Source organism: Lacerta agilis, chromosome 8 (assembly GCF_009819535.1).
Source record: "Lacerta agilis isolate rLacAgi1 chromosome 8, rLacAgi1.pri, whole genome shotgun sequence".
Taxonomy (NCBI): Eukaryota; Metazoa; Chordata; class Lepidosauria; order Squamata; family Lacertidae; genus Lacerta; species Lacerta agilis.
The window spans coordinates 40,709,047-40,729,526 of NC_046319.1; the positions used below are offsets into that span (position 1 = coordinate 40,709,047).

At 42.3% G+C, this 20,480-nt stretch overlaps 1 protein-coding gene across 1 annotated transcript in view; it reads left to right on the top strand.

Annotated features, from left to right (window-relative positions):
• Nucleotides 1-20,102, top strand: part of CARMIL2 (capping protein regulator and myosin 1 linker 2) — a 55,737-nt gene extending 35,635 nt beyond the window's left edge. The window contains exons 22-30 of the mRNA XM_033158855.1: nt 10,168-10,271; nt 10,878-11,283; nt 12,132-12,251; nt 12,909-12,945; nt 14,284-14,355; nt 15,408-15,758; nt 16,150-16,257; nt 18,117-18,221; nt 19,143-20,102. Of these exons, the coding sequence (XP_033014746.1) occupies nt 10,168-10,271; nt 10,878-11,283; nt 12,132-12,251; nt 12,909-12,945; nt 14,284-14,355; nt 15,408-15,758; nt 16,150-16,257; nt 18,117-18,221; nt 19,143-19,312 (1,473 nt within the window). The 3' untranslated portion in view covers nt 19,313-20,102. The remainder of the gene's footprint in view (nt 1-10,167; nt 10,272-10,877; nt 11,284-12,131; nt 12,252-12,908; nt 12,946-14,283; nt 14,356-15,407; nt 15,759-16,149; nt 16,258-18,116; nt 18,222-19,142) is intronic.
• The last annotated feature ends 378 nt before the right edge of the window (nt 20,103-20,480 follow it).

A 20,480-nucleotide genomic window follows, 5' to 3' on the forward strand; every position in this document is an offset into this window, starting at 1 on the left:
GGTTTCCCACTGGCAATTTGGTTAGCCACTGTAAGAACAGGATGCTGGTCTAGATGGACCTATGGCCTGATCCTGCAGGGCTGTTTTATGTTTTTAATTTTCTGTAATACAGTACATTTTGTATGCTATTTTCACTAATATGTGCATTTTAATGCAGGCTGTATTCTAGTATATGTATTTTTATACACATTACTTGGCTGGAGAACTGCACTGCAAAGTTCAAAGAAGTGTGAATTTTGAAGGATGGTTGTGTTTTGGGTCAAATGTTGTTTCAGAAAGTGCAAATTAGATAGATTAATCTTTGAATGCAGTGAATCAAATTTCTCCTCCATCCCTACTTCTGAGAAACCAAAAACTCTCAGGCATATTTGCATCATTACATTTTTATCTTTCCATGTGTGCCCATATAACCCAAATAATTCCAGATATGTAGATACATGCATATTAATTAGTGAGAGTGCAGGCAGGAGAGTGAATGACACCTATAGGTTGCCCCAATTGCTTACATCTCAACTATGGGTTGTGCAGGGCAAATTTGTCACATAAAAATGTATTGGGCAGCCACTGCTGGAAATGACTATTTCCTATGAGTGGAAGCACTGTGAGATGTGTGGTGGATATGTGACCTACTGGATTTAGGCCTTTGAGATCATTGGACAGGGGTGGGGAACCACTTTTGCACAGAGGGACAGATTCAAAAGTGGCCAACCTTTTTTAGGATACATTGACAGGTGGGTGGCTTTGCTCACCTGTCAGTTACCTTTGAGAATGCCCTCAAAGGCTCCTGATTGTTCCTTTTCAGCTGCAGCTTTACCTGTGTGATGTATGATGTCATATGACATCAGATGAGTGATAGGTGAGCCTAGCCCAGAAAATAGGTTATGGTGGCCAAATTTGGCCTGGTGGACCTAATTAGGCCCAGAGACTGCACATTCCCCACCACTACAGTAGTGTTTTATTACTAGTTTGAATCCATTGAATCCCTGCCATTTAAATGACATGGGGAACAGCATAACTATTTAGTACAGAAGTAACAGACATTGCTTCAGGAAGGCCTGAAATAATCACATATTCTTCCCTGGCTGCCCTTTGCTTGATTTCCCCCTTCTTTTGCTGAAGGGTGATACAGAGATCCCAAGACTGCTGTATTATTATTTTTGTTAAGCCCAGCAAATGTACTGCAATTAAAGTTTCCAAGGTAATCCCCTTAAATGTTCTTTGTGGAGACATTTCTTCCAAACCAGGTTGTTTACATTTTGGATATGCCTTCTATATGCAATAATCAGTAGAAACACTCATTATCATTTGGGTCACTAAAAACAAAAGGGCTAGCTTGTGTTCAGGTGAGAGGAGTAAATGTCAGAAGGGATGTGGTGATGAGAGACCACCCACCAAAACATCACTACACATGTGACAAACTAAAGCACAAAAATGTGCTAACAAGCTTCCACAGCAGCAGCAGTGGCTGGTGATATGAAACAGGTTATTTTTACTTAACAGCAGTAAGGGAAAAACAGGACTAAATGTGTAAAAAGGAAAAGTACAGACTAGTATTTTATAATGATGATGTGTGCATGCTGTGTAAAATTTGTGTGCATGAGTAGCACCGATTCCACAATGAATTCCTATCTGGAAACATCCAAGCATTCTAGTTAACAGGAGTGTCCTGCAATTTCAGATAGTTCTTAAGCTTGTTAAATCTGCCACAAAAACTCACCAATGCAGACAATGTTCACTTGCATATGTTAATTTCCTAAAATGTGTACCAAATTAAAACAGCCCAGCATTAAAATGGAATTTTAAAATGAACAATCTTGGAATCCAAGAAGCCCTTTTAGGCTAGCCAGTCAGAAGACAACCCCAATGTAGACCAGAGTGTGTTGTGTGATTTCAGGGAGGCTCAAATTGGCTTTAAACTTTGGAAAACAGCCAAAGCCTGTGTTTGCTTTCCCCCTTCAAAAACCATAAAAATATGTTCCCAGGGCCACAAAAAATTCCCCAGCATCCTCTGCAGATACATATTGGGGTACAAAATGATTTGCAGTTCTGCACCCTGGTGTTTCTGCCAGTACTGATACAAAGGTAAAGTATCAGGTCCAGTCTTGAATGACTCTGGGGTTGTGGCGCTCATCTTGCTTTACTGGCCGAGGGAGCCGGCATACAGCTTCCAGGTTATGTGGCCAGCATGACTAAGCCGCTTCTGGCGAACCGGAGCAGCGCACAGAAACGCCGTTTACCTTCCCGCTGGAGTTTTACCTATAGTAGGCCCACACAATTGCATTTATACATATGTGTATGCACACACACAAGAGCATTCTTTAGCTGTGAATCCTGCATTGCAGGGGTTGGAGTAGATGACCCTTGGAACCCCTTCCAACTCTACAATTCTATTATCCACTGAAATACAGCTCTTACTTTCTAACAGGAGTGCTTGTCCATATTTTCATGTTCTCTCTTGATGTATTCTGAAGTAGTCCGTATTCAAGCCCTTGTGCTTTTCAGGTTACAGTTGTTCAAATGTGCCTAATCAGGGAACATGACCACTATTCTCTTTTTCTATAATGAGAGAACGTCCTCTGTATAGAGACTTTTAAAGGGTCCTATTTCAAAGAAGGACGATGGACGCAATCTCCATGCTGAAGATATAGATATATTTCTCTTCGGTTTTATCACTCCCATTCCAATAATAATAATAATAATAATAATAATAATAATAATAATAATAATAATAATATATTATTTATACCCCGCCCATCTGGCTGGGTTTTCCTAGCCACTCTGGGCAGCTTCCAACAAAATATTAAAATACAATGGTCTGTTAAACATTAAAAGCTTCCCTAAACAGGGCTGCCTTCAGATGTCTTCTAAAAGTCTGGTAGATGTTTTTCTCTTTGACATCTGGTGGGAGGGCGTTCCACAGGGCGGGTGCCACTACCGAGAAGGCCCTCTGCCTGGTTCCCTGTAACTTGGCTTCTCCCAGTGAGGGAACCGCCATAAATAACAACACAGGAGGGGCTCTCTGCTTTGTTAGGACCCTCCCTATTCTTTAGTTTAATTACTGTAATGCTTAACCCGACCTTATGTCTGTGTTGTGTGCCAAGCTGTGGGTTGCTTAGCTAGCACTGTAAAGCCTCTCCTCCTCAGCGAGGGGAGGGGTTGTGAACGGGAGCCGCCTCCTGCATCTGCGCGGGGGCGTTTAGCCCCCAGCCTTACCTGCCCCGCCGCCGCGCCCCGCCCCTAGCAGTCAGCCAATAGGGCTGGCTTGGGGGCGGGGTTTTGGCTGTACCTTAGCAGCCGCGGCGGCCCCCATCCGCCATTCCGCTTCGTTCCTGCGCCGTTCCTTCCTTTCACTCCCCACTTTCCTTGGCTTATTATCCGCATGTCCCGTCCCCCCCAAACATTGGTTAGTCCACTGTCCATAAAAAGCTGATGCTAATTGCAAGTCTTTGTTCTTCCCTGTTTGCGAAAGTTTTAATGTTTGATATTTTATCGCTTTTTTATTCTGTTGGTTACAATTGTTCAAATTACTACTACTACTACTACTAAAGGTAAAGGGACCCCTGACCATTAGGTCCAGTCATGTCCGACTCTGGGGTTGCGGTGCTCATCTCGCGTTACTGGCCGAGGGAGCTAGCGTACAGCTTCCAGGTCACGTGGCCAGCATGACTAAGCCGCTTCTGGCAAACCAGAGCAGCGCACGGAAATGCCGTTTACCTTCCCGCCAGAGCGGTATACCTATTTATCTACTTGCACTTTGACGTGCTTTCGAACTGCTAGGTTTGCAGGAGCTGGGACCAAGCAACGGGAGCTCACCCCATTGCAGGGATTCGAACCGCCGACCTTCTGATCAGCAAGCCCTAGGCTCTGTGATTTAACCCACAGCGCCACCCGCGTACTATTGTTACTATTGCACATATAGAGGCCTACTCATTTATCACTTGCTATGTAGCTTCCATTACTTGCCCTGATGTTGCAATGCTTAGAAATAATTAACTTCTTTTATTGTGAACACTTCAAAATCCCTCCCACAGTCCAGGGTTGCTTCTCTTGAAGGGGGTGTGGCTTGCAGAGTTGTGAATACAACAGGGAGGCAAATGTTCTAAGGCAGTGATGGCCAAACGTGGCCCTCCAGCTGTTTTGGGATTACAATTCCCATCATCCTTGACCACTGGTCCTGTTAGCTAGGGATGATGAGAGTTGTAGTCCCAAAACAGCTGGAGGGCCATATTTGGCCATCACTGTTCTAAGGGATAGCTTGAGACTCATGTACTGCCACCGGGGGAGACCTCATGCTAGTTGCATTCCCAAAACCAAGTGTAGGATCAACAGTTACTGTCATTAACTGGATCCATCATTGTGTGTGGAGTCTTGGAGAGACTGCTTTCCTCAAATGAACATATCCTGCTTGGATTCTACTCTATATCCTAAAGGTGTGTAAGGAAGGAGATTTTCTGATTTTTTGAGCATACACCATGTTCTAAATCAGAGCATTCTTAGCTAAAGGGTTCATGCAGCTAGGAAGCTAAAGCAGAATTTGGGAGTAGATTGTATATTCATGTCAAATAGGAGTTGCTTCCTTTGGCCTGGTTCTCGATGATTAAATAAGAACATTAAATGCTTAAATAAAAGCATGGGCTGGAGAATTAACCAAGTTTCTAAAATGCCTTCATACTTCTCAGATTTCAGTTTATACTATCTGGGTTTCAATAGCATATTCTGCAATCCTACTGTGGCATATATAATCTGCAGTTTTAAAGTGTGAGGATTGGATTACATTTAGAGTATGTTGTATTACCTCTTTTGTAGCTCCATAATCCAATCTGTAAGAGAGAGGTTGCTTCCAGGGTTGCTGAAAGGTTGAGAACTGGTCAGATTTACAGAAAGCTGATTTGATGTTTGGAAATAGTAATGGCAAGATAATAAAAATGTGGTGGTGTTTGCATTGCTCTGGGCAAAACTAAAAATGTATATGGATTTCTTTGTCATACACTATGGTCACTTTTAGAGACCTATCTTCTTCATGTCTATTTCCATCTTCTACAGGAAAGTCCCTCTAATATTAATGAAGCATAAATTCAGTTGCAACTAATTTGTTTTATTGATTTCAGTGGGACTTGAGTGGGACTAACATTCTCTAAATTTCGCTCATGTATTTAGTCCCTGGAGATTAGTTATGTGTTTCCATAAAGATTTACATGGAGTCCATTTTGCCACAAGTGACTTTTTAATCAATTGTTGTTGTTTTTTAATGGTTTATGGTTGAAACAAACTTTTATTTACAGTGGTGCCCCGCTAGACGAATGCCTCGCTAGACGAAAAACTCGCTAGACGAAAGGCATTCGCTAGCGGAAGGCTGCCTCGCAAGACGAATTTTCCTATGGGCTTGCCTCGCAAGACGAAAAAAATGCAGATTTTTTTTCGTCAAACTGCTCTTCCCCCGTTGGTGCTTCGCAAGACGAAATTTTCGCTATACGACAGCACTCGCAGAACGAATTAATTTCGTCTTGCGGGGCACCACTGTATTTACTGTAGAGACCCACCACCCTTTGCCAGTCCCACCCCTTGACCAAACACATGAGCTTTATATTGTGCTTCCTAAACTGTTCCCAGCACTAACTACCAGTAAATTGGCAAAGTACCTGGAAAGCTTCCACAGTCCAGCCCCCTCATTTCAAAACCACTCCATCTGCTGTGAATATGGGTTGTGTGAATCTCTATGTAGCTTAATGAGACTGATAAAGCATGTGCACAGCACATAACTCAACCCTTATATTGTTAACTGTGCTGCTGCTGCAGTCATTTCCAGCAGCTTCGCAATGTTATAATAAATGTGTCTAGAGAGTTGGGACTTGTCATGCTAAGGCAACATTAAAATACCCTTCTTATATAGTTTTTCTATATTTTGTTGTTGTTGTTCAGTCGTTCAGTCGTGTCCGACTCTTCGTGACCCCATGGACCAGAGCACGCCAGGCACGCCTATCCTTCACTGCCTCCCGCAGTTTGGCCAAACTCATGTTAGTAGCTTCGAGAACACTGTCCAACCATCTCATCCTCTGTCGTCCCCTTCTCCTTGTGCCCTCCATCTTTCCCAACATCAGGGTCTTTTCTAGGGAGTCTTCTCTTCTCATGAGGTGGCCAAAGTACTGGAGCCTCAACTTCAGGATCTGTCCTTCTAGTGAGCACTCAGGGCTGATTTCTTTGAGAATGGATAGGTTTGATCTTCTTGCAGTCCATGGGACTCTCAAGAGTCTCCTCCAGCACCATAATTCAAAAGCATCAATTCTTTGGCGATCAGCCTTCTTTATGGTCCAGCTCTCACTTCCATACATTACTACTGGGAAAACCATAGCTTTAACTATACGGACCTTTGTCGGCAAGGTGATGTCTTTGCTTTTTAAGATGTTGTCTAGGTTTGTCATTGCTTTTCTCCCAAGAAGCAGGCGTCTTCTAATTTCGTGACTGCTGTCACCATCTGCAGTGATCATGGAACCCAAGAAAGTGAAATCTCTCACTGCCTCCATTTCTTCCCCTTCTATTTGCCAGGAGGTGATGGGACCAGTGGCCATGATCTTAGTTTTTTTGATGTTGAGCTTCAGACCATATTTAGCACTCTCCTCTTTCACCCTCATTAAAAGGTTCTTTAATTCCTCCTCACTTTCTGCCATCAGGGTAGTATCATCAGCATATCTGAGGTTGTTGATATTTTTTCCGGCAATCTTAATTCCGGTTTGGGATTCATCCAATCCAGCCTTTCGCATGATGAATTCTGCATATAAGTTAAATAAGCATTATTTTACTAATGTCTAAAAACAAGCTGGAACAAAATAATATTGATGGCTGTTAATCAGAAGTGGATGAAGAGGAACACTGTGATCACTAAAAGTCAGCATGGGTTTCTGAAAAATAAGTCATGTCAGACCAATCTGATCTCATTTTTTGACAGAATTACAAGCCTGGTAGATGAAGGGAACACTGTGGATGTAGCCTATCTTGATTTCAGCAAGGCCTTTGACAAGGTGCCCCATGATATTCTTGTAAAGAAGCTGGTAAAATGTGGGCTAGACAATGCTACCATTCAGTGGATTTGTAACTGGCTGACTGACCGAACCCAAAGGGCTCCTCTTCATCCTGGAGGGAAGTGACTAGTGGGGTGCCACAGGATGCTGTCTTGGGCCCAGTCTTATTCAACATCTTCATCAATGACTTGGATGATGGGCTTGAGGGCATCCTGATCAAGTTTGCAGATGACACCAAATTGGGAGGGGTGGCTAATACCCCAGAGGACAGGATCACACTTCAAAATGACCTTAACAGATTAGAGAACTGGGCCAAAGCAAACAAGGTGAATTTTAACAGGGATAAATGTAAAGTACTACACTTGGGCAAAAAAAATGAAAGGCACAAATACAGGATGGGTGACACCTGGCTTGAGAGCAGTACATGTGAAAAGGATCTAGGAGTCTTGGTAGACCATAAACATGACATGAGTCAACAGTGTGATGCAGCAGCTAAAAAAGCCAATGCAATTCTGGGCTGCATCAATAGGAGTATAGCATCTAGATCAAGGGAAGTAATAGTATCATTGTATTCCGCTCTGGTCAGACCTCACCTGGAATGCTGTGTCCAGTTTTGGCACCACAGTTCAAGAAGGATGACAAGCTGGAACGTGTCCAGAGGAGGGCAACCAAAATGGTCAAAGGCCTGGAAACGATGCCTTATGAGGAATGGTTTAGGGAGCTGGGTATGTTTAGCCTGGAGAAGAGAAGGTTAAGGGGTGATATGATAGCCATGTTCAAATATATAAAAGGATGTCATATAGAGGAGGGAGAAAGGTTGTTTTCTGCTGCTCCAGAGAAGTGGACATGGGGCAATGGATTCAAACTACAAGAAAGAAGATTATACCTAAACATTAGGAAGAACTTCCTGACAGTAAGAGCTGTTCGACAGTGGAATTTGCTGCCAAGGAGTGTGGTGGAGTCTCCTTCTTTGGAGGTCTTTAAGCGGAGGCTTGACAGCCATCTGTCAGGAATGCTTTGATGGTGTTTCCTGCTTGGCAGGGGGTTGGACTGGATGGCCCTTGTGGTCTCTTCCAACTCTATGATTCTATGATTCTAGGTGGTGAGGTTAATTGTTATTGGTTAAGAAAAAAATGCCATCATGCCTAATAAAGGTCATGTGAGGCATGACTCCTACTGGTACACCAGCCCTTATCATGCTTTCTGGGTTTTTGTTTGTTTGTTTGTTTTGAAAGAAAACTGGATTCTCCTCTGATTAGAATCCTGCACTTGGTGCTTGCCACCAATTTTTTCTCCAAATGTAAAGTATACAGTAAACTCTTTTTCTATTAGATGTGTTTTGAAAACAATTCTGTTTTCCTTTTTTACATTTAGTCTAGAAATTCATTCTGACATCATGCATTAAGTTTGGCCCTTACTGCTGGTGTACACAACAATCATGGTCTAGAAAGTTAGAGGAGTGTTGGACCTAAGATGCAAGGACCCTGCTCTAGCACAGAAAGAGAGGCAGTTTAGTGGTTTCCCACCATGCTCACACCCATTTGGCTTTCTAGGCTTCTTGGTAACCTGTGATGATGGAAAGAGAGGCAGTTTAGGGGTTACCAAGAATTATGAGCTGTCTCTACTTTGTCCACTGTGTTGCAAGATTTCCATGTTTGGAAGGTGAATCATAATCAAGACTGCAAACTGGCCTTTCTTAGAAGGTCAGCCAGACAGCATGGTGCCCAAAGCAGAGAGCAAAATCTTTGTTTTCTGATGAGTTTGCCATGGCTGAGTCATGCCTGCTTATGAGCTGAAGGTGACTGTAAATTCAAGTGTTAAATGCCTGAGCAACAGTTTTTTCTGTAGTGGAGCCAAATCCTAAAGAAAAAGATATCAGACATTATCCAGGAGGCAAGAACCCTAGAAAGGTATCTGTCGCATTCGCGGATGACATTATGATCACAACAGAAAACCCTTTTGAAAGTGTACCTAGAATGCTGGAATGCATAAACAATATGGAAAATTAGCAGGATTTAAATTAAATTATGGGAAAACAAAAATATTAAGAATATGGATGAAAGAGATAAAAAGAAATTACTAATTTGGAAGTTAAAAAGAAAATAACATATCTTGGAATAAATTTGACGCCAAATACAATAGATTTAATTAATGAAAATTATGGCAAAATTTGGAAAGAAATTTAAAAAGACTTGGATATGTGGGAAAAATTAAATTTATCACTATTGGGGAAGATATCAGTAATAAAAATGAATATATTGCCAAGGATGATGTTCTTATTTCAAGGCATCCCGATTTTAGGAGGAGAAAAATGCTTCAACAATTGGAGAAGAGAATTGGCTAAATTTGTCTGGGCAGGGAAAAAACCAAGGATAAAACATAAAATTCTGATTGATAAGAAGGAAAGAGGAGGATTCGGACTCCCAGATTTAGAACTTTACCATGATGTAGTGGGTCTAACCTGGTTAAAAGAATGGGTAAAATTGGATGATTCAGATGTATTGGAATTAGAAGGAATAGAAACAAGATTTGGATGGCACACATATTTAATGGATAACAAAGTAAAAGTACATAAAGTTTTTTTGGATCATATAATTAGAAAATCAATTATAAAATATGGGAGAAATATAAGAAAATTTTAGAACCTAAAATTCCATGGTGGACATCACCATTAGAAATTGTAGCAGTCCAAAAACCGAATATGAGAGAAGATTGGGCAACATATAAAACATTATTGCAAGAGGGAAATGGAGAATTGAAATTAAAGGATTATTCAGCAATTAAGGTTCATGTGTATGATTGGTTCCAGTATATACAAATTAAATATAGATTAGTGAAAGACAAAAAGATAGGATTCGAAAAAGAAATGTCTACATTTTATAAATATTTGATTCAAGAAAGATCTAAAAATATATCCAAACTATATAATCTGATCCTGGAATAGGAAACAAAGGATGAAATAATCAAAACATCAATGATTAAATGGGCACAATATATTGGTAAAAATATAATTTATGATAAATGGGAAAGATTATGCCAAAAGGATATGAAATTTACGATGTGTTATGGTGGTGGTGGATTATTTTCCAATTTCATACTTCCATTTCTTATTTCTCCTGCCTGTCCCTCTGACTGTGGCACTTGCTCCTAGGTGCAGCCTCCTGTTCGTGAGAATGATGAAGACAGAAGCATTTCTAGGCTGGATGAAGGGCTAGATGAGTTTTTCACAAAGAAGGTGATTCATGAGCATTTACAGTAAGTGAAGTGTTTTCCTCAGCCCAGTCACTACCAGTGAACAATAACTAGATGTGGGGCATTTCTGCACCATGGGGTAGAAATCAGGGAGCCAGCCCATGATATAGGCAAATATTATGACAATGATAAAAGGTTAATGAGATTTGTTAACAATTTTCACAGCAGGCAGAACTATTGGGTAAATTTTGCATGAAGAATTGGATTGTTTTGCATGAAGAATACATTCAGTGCTGAAATGGAGCACAAATGCTGTTTCCTAACATGGAGTGGCAATGCTATCTAATACTATTTAAGGAGCCAATGCTTTCCCAAGCAGAGTAGCTTCCACTGGCACTATTGTATTGGCAGTTAACTTCCTGTGGTTCTGTTTTGATGTTGAGGAACATTCAAAACTGCTATCTTCAACCTGCACAGACAAGGTATTTGTCATTTTCTGTCACAGAGTGGGTAATTATGCAGGCACCTGACTGGTTCTTCCTTCATTTAACACACTGAGTTCATTGTGAGCATAATTGTACCAAGGGTGCCCTATTCACAAAAATTCACTAGGATTCCAATATGTTAACTCCTCAAGTAATTCTATCATTATTTCTTGTCTGGTTGCAGGCCTGCATCATTGGAATCCTGCCTGGCAGCAGCCATGCCAACACCATCTGGTTCTCGGACCTTGAAAAAGAAAATTGGACACTTCTTTGCCTTCAAGAAGCCGAAGTCAAGCCGGGGTTCCAGGCCAGAGAAAGAGCCCGAGGGTAGTCCCTCAACAACAAGGGGCAGGAAGCTGATGCTTAGTGACATTTTAAGGGCCCCCAGCAAAGCCAGTGAGCCAACTAAAGCACTAAGCAAGTCTGAGGAAGGAGGGTTGGCTTTGGAGGGCAGAGGCTACCTGGAGCAAAGCCAAACTCCAGACAGTGCTCGAAGGGCCAGGCCAAAATACTCCAGGGAGGGGAAGTCCCAGTCCCTGATTCTTCTGTCAGGTGAAGATGAAGATGGTCTTGGTGTGAGACATGAGAAGGTAAGTCTTTTCTGTGTGGCTCAGTATTTATTTAATTAATATATATTATTTCCACCATGGAACTCAAGGTGGCATACATGGAATTCCCAGTCTCTTATACACTGATCAGATCCAGACCTCCTTAGTTTCAGCAAGACTGCTCCATTACGTGTCTATGGGACATGTCATGTGATGCATCTGGTCTTTTAAAGTCAAGAATGTGAACACTCAGTTTAGCCCTAAGATGGAAGATGGTGAGTCCTATGATAGAGATGACTGGTCATGCCCCTTTGCTAGGGAGAAGAAAAAACAGGTTTATCCCTAACAAAGCTAGGCATAAGCTGCAGTTTTCTGTGGTTCTGTTCACAGACCAACTGTGAAGATAGCTTCAAAGGATGTATTTTGGAGAACACATGCTTCTTGTTGACTACTTCGTAGTGAGGGGTGTGTGATACAGGGGGGTGTTGTCTATTTTATCTCCCCTGCCTGCTCAAACCCAGTGAGACAGATGACATAGCAATGATTGCTGTAGGGTGGAAAGATGGATCTTACTGAAATTTCAGCTGTGGGAATGGGACTGGATAATCTATTACTAACTATTGGACTGTTTGGGTGAGTTTGAAGATCAGGTGGTGGCTTGTGCAAGGCACCTCGTGTAAGGCTAGCTTGCCTGACTTTCCTGGCAGTATCCAGATAAATGACCTCAGAAAGGATCCCCACCCCTGGTTCACACGAAGTGTAAGGTTTAGCAACACAGCCAAACTAGGATGCGTAGCATAACTAGATAGGTAAAGCTCCCAGTCTGTTTTGCTGAAGTAGTACCGTAAGTGGCATTGCAGCCCAGATTTGTCATATGTTTTGTCCTATAGAAGAGGCCCTTTGAGAAGAGTGATGGTGAACTGCCCAGCTCCTTTGAACAACGTGTCCATGTCATGCTGCATCGGATTGGTGTCACGAAGGTGTTATCGTCTGAAGGTAAAAAGAAACAGGTGAGGACAATGCTGCTTTTGGTGGTGGGTCTTTTAGCAGTAATGAGAGCTAGGGGATGAAATGTGTTGTGAGATTATTTTCTTTGCCTGCTTTGATTAGTTTAATTTTAAACAAAACACTGTCCTTAATTGCAGCCCATTTTTGCCTTAAAACGGAAAAATAACTAAGGCTACAATTCTGTACACACATACCTGGGGGTAATAAGGAATGTACTTGTAAACACGCATAGGATGCATAGTTAGTTTGAGTCTGTAATGCCAACAAAAGTAGTCTCTATGGAAAGAAATGCACATCCCAAATGATCTGCTGTTTTTTGCTTAATGGGCTTGCTCATGCATGTCAGAGTCTCTTCAGTAGTGGGAGTTACTGGATAGATGTTCCTCTCTTTTGGCAAAAAAATCCGAATTGTGTTGCCTTTTGATCCATTCCATCTCCAAGATACAGTTCAATCCCTGGTATCTGATGAACAGTTAATTGATTGTAGTGGGATATTCCATTGCATCCTAATTCTTACTTCCTTTAAACTGAGATCCTCTCCATTTCATGCCAAGTTGTAGGATTTCCTTTTCCTTGCCTTTTTCATGTAGGCTACTCTAGAGACAGTATTTTCCAGAAAATATTATCCCCTGAGAGTTTTTCTTTGCATTCTTTTGCAGAGCAAAGATGGGGAGATTAAGAAAGCTGGTTCTGATGGTGAGTAGCAGCTGACTCTACTTCTCCCCTGCTCTTAGTATTCACTATGTTACATTGCTTGAGCAGTCCATACCTTGTCCTTCCTGTAGGACAAGAAAACTGTTTCAAATTTCTTGATCCTCAAATCAACGTCTTAACATCAGTTCAAAGTTGCAGTGTGTGTGTGATCCAACCCTGGAATCCAAAATACTGTATTGTGCTCCCAAGAACTTGTACCCACTTAATGCTATCACTACACCACATCAAAAATCTGCTCTTGAAACTCCCCTAGCTTCATAAATGGGTTGCTGTGTGAAAATCACAGGTGCAACGCCCCCTTGGCATGTGTAATTAAGGAGCACACAAAAGAGACCCCTGGAAATCTATCCAGTTTTAATAGCAAGCATTTCAATGCCTCAGTTTAGAAAGAGAAGCACAGAGAAAACTGCAAACACTTGCCTTCTTACTGTGCACTGAGCATTGATGACATCTACTGGACTTGAAAGGGAAATAATACATGAGATATTCCTGAGAAAACACAGAACTCATGTCCATGGCGTCTTTCCACCCACTCATTGCTTGTTTTCTTTGTTAAAGGAAAACCAACAATACCACCACTTTGTTTGTTACAATTTCTTCATTGAATTGCTCCCTGTAAACCTTAGAAAATCTGAGGAAGGCTAGTTACAACCAACAATGCTGTTTTCACTGATTCAAGAAGATCATGTTGGGAACCAACATGTTGCAATTCCTTTTTTAAAAACAGTTTTTATTAAAATATTTTCCATAAATAACAAGACTACATTCAATGTCTCTATTTTCAAATAGTAGAGTCTTTCACACAGATCAACTGCAGTCAATTTGAGACATTTTTGTTATAAGCAATGTGGGGTTGAGGGGGAAAGAGAAGTGGGGAGATAGTAGAGAAGGAGGTGGTGGGAAGAGACAGTAAACTTCCATTCTTTAGAGTATATGAGTGGTGCTTTTATGTCTATGGTATGTGGATAGGTGTCTTATTTTTGCTGATGGAGTGAGAGCAAGAGATCATACTACACATAATGACAAATGATTTATTTTAGCATCAACTCACTGTTTCAAATTCTATTTTATAATGTAATGGTTCCGATCTTCTCAAATAAGAGCTATGGGGTATCTTTCTGCAAGCAGGAGCAAACCTGCCACAATGATGTGAAGTACAAAGGCCAGAGTTTTTTTGGATTTGTGAGATATCTAGGTTTTTACAAGTTTAGCTGCACTTTGGATAAATAACCCTTTTACCTTCAGCAGTAATCCATGCCCCAAACACATTCTACACCTTGTTTTTGGCCTGCTTCTTGAATGTGATTGTTTGGTATCTAGGGGATATTGTGGACAGTTCAACGGAATCTCCTCCTTGCCCCTTGAAATCACGCACACACTCCATGTCCACAGGTAGGTGTGCTTCGAGACTGGTGAGTTTCTTTTCCGTGGTGCTTTATAATACTGCAGTTTTCACTCTTTAGCTATAGCAGAACAGTCTCTTCAACTGTTCACACACTTGCCATGGCAATCTGCACATAGAGCTCAGGGCCAAAGCTAGGCATGGGACAATGGGGAATTTCCTCCCAATGCAAACAACAGCTTCAGAATAACAGTGTTTGTCAGGACCACAGAGGGGCAAGAAAGGGTTAAACTCCCCCATCCTTGTTCCCAATAATGATCAACCCTTTAAGTGGCTGCTATCTGCACACACACACACACACACACACACATGCACAAAGACACATTTAATGCCATGTCTAGTTTGGCCCTTAGTCTCAAAGAACACAGATCAGAGGTCATGGGACAAACTCTTGACCCAGCCCCACAGTGGGCTGGGGAATAACAGATCTTTAGTTTATAGCCTCTCTGTATTAGGCTCAAGTTACTTTTGTCCTATGTGAACTAAGCAAAAGCACAGCTGCTTCATGCAATGATTTCTCAGAGATGAACTGAAACAGTTTCTACAGAATGCATTTGTGTACTGATGGGGTAGGTCACATCACTTTTTTTTTTTTTTTTTACCAAAAAATAGTTTTCTGAATGAAACTGCTCCTCCAGGTTTTGCATGGAGATATGGCCCTTGGGGTATCTTTGGAGGTTTATGTCAGGAAGTCATTGCCCATAGAGTTCCAGTGTGGTGTAGTGACATTTAATGTATTAGGATTGGGGAGAATGATGTCCAAATTTCCACACAGTCATCAAGCTTACTCAATATACCACACCATAACCAACCTCAAAGGCTTGTTGTCAGAATAAAATCAGAGGGTGAGCCCATGTATGCTGCCCTGAACAATGTGAAGGAAGAACAGGATGAAAATGTAAAAGTAATAATAATGGTAGAGAGATAAATAAATGATTTGGAGATACAGAATCATCCCAGAAGAACTGATCAAGCATGTGAGTGTGTGGGGGTGGGGGGGTGAATACTGGTCCACTTGATAGCATGTGGTGCTGTATTGCAGATCCCTCCATGCGGCTAGGTCCTGCTGATGCTGCTGGCAGAACAGGTACAGAACCCAGTGGAGGATCCAGTGAGGGGAGACTATCATGGAAAGCTCTTGGGAAGCAACTAAATGTAGAGCTCAAGGGCAAGTGTTCAGAACTCAGCTCTTCGCCAAGAAGAGCTTTTGCTGTACAAGAGCCAGCCAGCCCAAGAGAGCAGAAAGCAAAAGAGAGCTGGAGCAGCAGTTTGCCCAGGATTGGGAGAAGTACAGCAGGCCCTCTTCCTATGCGGAGGACTAGCAATGCTGGAGAAGGACGAGCATTTGCCGAGCTACAGAATTCATATGCTGACGTAAACGTGATTGCTGGAGGTATGTTCAGTAGATTCCGGTACTAGTGGGGCTCCAGTATTGAAATCCTGCTTCCCAAAATCTTGCTGTTTGCTTCTCTGCCAACATCCCAGAGGCCAGAGCACAGTGAAGCAAGTTTTCCCTATGTCTTAATTTGCTATAATGTTCATTTGGAACAAGAGAGAAGGAAAGTGTAATCTGGCTGCTTCAGCAAACTTGTATTTCTTGGAACATTGCATGGGATGTAGCAAATTAATCCAAAACTTGTAGCTTGCCAGTGATAGGCTGGCAAAATCTGGAGGAGATATGGCTTAATAGCAAAACCTACTTTCTGTGTGGCTGCTCCCAGAATACACCTGAAATTTGTCAAGGCCTGCTTGAATAGCATATAACCCTACCCTCTACCTTTCAGACAATCAACTCAAACCCAAATCTCGTCTGAAGCCTGTGGCAAACCGGAGGGCCATGTCTGTTCATGAAGAACAGCTCAGGGACCAGGCCTGTGCAGCAGAGCTGCACCGTAAGTAAACATGCAGAGCACAGCATTCTTGCAGAACGCAAATCATGATCTAAAGAATGAATTTACTGTCTAGGTGGTTCTTGCAAGAAGCAAAAACACTGCTTCCATGCACCCTGGGGTGCTTTTCAGATAATCCCCTTCTCCAAGTCTCATTTCATTTTGGATTTGTTAACAAGAAACAACTGTCAACGTTTTAGACTTATATTGTCTTTTCTTCCACTAAGCAGTGAGATTGGCCTTCATCCCTGCCACCTATTTAGAAGTAAAAGTAAGTCAGGTGAATTAATATACAAGGTACCAGTGTTAGGTTTTGTGGTGGTTTGGGAACTGTGTAGGACAGTGTCTTCAACACTTCAAAGTGTGGGGAACTGGTTAGATAGTAGTCTCAAAATGCTATCAGCAGAAGGCAAGGGTTAGTTTTTCTAAAATAGGCACTGGGCCTCAGGTATGTACCGAATTACCAGGGACCTGGAGTGTTCCTTAAGTGAGACAGGCTGTTGCTGGTCAGCATATGGGGAGAATGTAAGTTTTACACACACACACACACACACACACACAGAGAGAGAGAGAGAGAGAGAGAGAGAGAGAGAGAGAGAGAGAGAGAGAGAGAGAGATCATATATGTTGCTTCATAAAATGTTTGTAAAGAGGGTATGGACCAAGATGGGAGACTATGGTGTTAAATGTGCATGGCTGAATGAGAAAGAGCAGAGCTATGGAGCTAAGAGTAACATTACCTTTTAAGATAAATCCCCCCCCCCCCAAAAAAAAATTCTGGACCACCAGCCTTGTTTAAATTTGCCATTCGTCTTATTGGTTATCACCAGCTTTTGTCTCATCATATATTACAGGTACAATGAAATGGAGAAGGGTTAAAAATATGGACAGGGGAGAAGAAAGTGTAAGGCATGTAGGCAACAGATAAACTGAGGGGTGTGTGAGCAATCTGCAACAGTCTGAATGTTGATTAAAAGGGCCAACAATAAGATAGTGGAGACATAAAGTCCCAAATGGCCTTATATTAAAAAGGGAGAAAATAAATACAGGTAAGGCAATCAGAAAGGTCAGTGAAACATTCATTCGTATAAAAGACCATTGGACTAGATAAGAGATTATACATGTCAGAATTGTGATACAAAGAAACCACCAAGCCTCTGTGTGAGATCTGAATGTAAGGAGGTTTTGGAAGAAATAGGCAAGTCACTGCTTACACGTCCATTGGAATTGCCACTAGCAGCATATCCTGATAATGCCAAACTGGGGGTTCATGGGTTCTCCTGAATAAAAAGATTGTGACAGAAGTGTGTTACTACAACATAAACTGACAAGGAATAAAAATGCCAATAAAAATCTACAGTGGTACCTCTGGTTACGAACGCTTCTGATTACAAACACTTCAGGTTACGAACTCCACTAACCCAGAAGTAGCTGCTCCTGGTTGCGAACCTTGCCCCAGGATGCAAACGGAAATCATGCACCGCATGACAAGAATGGTTTCAGCTTAAGAACAGACTTCCGGAATGAATTAAGTTTGTAAACAGAGGTACCACTGTACTTGGAACCAAGGAATTGAACTCCGAAGGCCATTGTCCATTAGCTGTGCTCATCTGCCAGTTTGTAACTACTGCTACGTACATATGACTTTAGCCCATCTGCCATGAGGCTAGAAGTGGGATATCACTGCCAAGAGCTCTAGAACAGAACAGCATCTGCTGGAGCACTGTGTACAGTGATCCTTAAATATTACACACAGAATGTACTGAGTGACATTTTACAGAACTGCCAGCCTCGTTATCTATCTCAACTACAGCAGGCCTCTTTTTCAATCTGGTTAACATGTTCATCTGACTTTCCCTACAGATGCAAAGCTTCCTCTTTGTCTGCAGCGCTCCCCAATTGTGAAATGGAAGATTAAGCCCAAGTCCTTGTTGGAGCCCGAGATATCTACACCATCTGACTTGCCAAGTAAGGACAGCCCCCCCCCCAAAAAAAGTATACTGTGTTTCCTCCCCATAGATACCAATTCAATACTTTTCTATAAAAACTTCCCAAGTTGGTTCCAAACTTTATTACTCAACTTCTGTTGATTGAGGCACAAGTGGTATAATTACCTAGCATTTACCACAGAGGAGCCAATAATCCAACCCCACCCCATGAACACCTGTTTTTTGGACAGCAGTATCTAAGAGATACATGGGACGTGGGTGGCGCTGTGGGTTAAACAACAGAGCCCCAGGGCTTGCCGATCAGAAGGTTGGTGGTTCAAATCCCGGTGACGGGGTGAGCTCCTGTTGCTCAGTCCCTGCTCCTGCCAACCTAGCAGTTCGAAAGCAGTTCGAAGTGCAAGTAGGTAAACGGCGTTTCCGTGCGCTGCTTTGGTTAGTCATGCTGGCCACATGACCCAGAAGCTGTACACTGGCTCCCTCGGCCAATAAAGCGAGATGAGCGCCACAACCCGAGTCTGCAACTGGACCTAACGGTCAGGGGTCCCTTTACCTTTACCTATCTAAGATATGGTTGATGCTACATTAAGTATAAAATATTCTGCATTCACATTTTCCAAATCTGACTTCTTTTTCAGTGTTGTGTTCTAGTGGGCTCTAATCACAATACTTTCCATAGCAGAGGCAGTCCCTGAGGAAAATCAGAGAATATTACTGCGATCATGTTCCATTTGTGGGCTTTCCATAAGCATCAGTTTGGCCACTGTGGGAAAAGAACACTAAACTAGATGAGCCTTTAATCTGATCCAGCTGGTTTGTTGGTTGGTTGGTTGAATTAATTTATATCCCTACCTTCCTTCCAAAGGAGCCCAAGTTCTCATTGCATGCAGTAAAAAAGGCCACTGGTATTATGCTGATAGAATGGTTGTGGATTTTCTTGCAGGCACTCCACGCCAAGGAAGGAGCAAGGAACCCACAGAGGCAAAGCCAAAAGCAGAAATGGAAGAAGAGTTGCAACAAGCTCTGGAACAAACTCTAGAGAACGCACAAAATACAGCCCTAGACCAAAGAACTGCTGTGCCACTCTCCAAGTCACCAACACAAGAGCACTGACTCAGTGGCTGGTGATTCTGCATGATGGCAGCTCAAACAAATGAGCACAGAAGACAGACTTACAACTTGAAGCAGCAGAACAGCCATCTGAGGAGGTGCAAGCAATTCAGCACAGGACCAAGCAAGCCCCATCATGGCTCCTTGGTTGGTAGCGCTGGTGTTTCCAGTGAGATAAAGTGATGTCAAAACTCTTGCACGTTTGGGTTGTCCCCTTTTCACCTTTCACCCTTGTATACTCTCATGTAAGTGCCCAGTGTTCTAATGGTTCACATAGGAAAAGCCAAATGCTGAGTATGCAGGAAACCGGCTATTTCCAGCAACAGTTATACAGCTGGCAGCTGGTGCAGATGCAAAAATGTGTAGTGCCAGAAACTGAGAACCACCAGCAGGAGGGTTGGGTGGGGGGCTATTTTATATACACTAAACATGCCTGCCTTGCATTGTACTTTTCAGGAGTGTGAAGTTTGGACAGCTTGGGGTTTGCAGAAAAGGTTAAAAGCGCCACAAAGCCAGGTTGGTCTGTCTCACATTGACAATCTTGCTCCGTCCTTTAGCCTGCATCATTTCTGTTCCTAGGATTCCACTTCTGCCACATCTTTCTATAGCCTTCGGATTGCCTAGGAGGAAAAACCTCCATTCTAGGCAAATATCCATTGGCATCAGTTAGGTGTTTGGCATGAATGAGGCATAAGGGGAGGGTGTGACTTGGCAGCTTTCAGCAAGTTATAACTAATAAAGAAGTTTCAGCTCCTCTGTTCCACAATTAAATGAGGATGATAACTCAAATCAGCAGAATTTGTTCTTGTCTCATTTATTGTGGTATTAGGACTGTTGTCTTTATTTCCCTCCAATTTACAGACTCCATCTGTGTCTTGCTGGGAGAAAGAGAAGATCCTTAAGTACTATGGAAAGATAGGTGAGGGGTGTCTTGCAAAAACTCAGTGCTTCTGTTTAGATCTACTGTAAGATAACTAATCACTGCCTCTTAGAAAAATAGACAGGTTCCCCCCCCAATGGCATCTTAAAGGGAACAACTTACCATAACCAATTTGCTTTAAAGCACAGATGGAGATGTTGTAGGTACTAAAGCTCCAACCATCCTTGATTATTGGCCAGGCTGGCTGGAGCTGATGGGAGTTTTGAGTCCAGCAACATGGGGGAAGCAGGC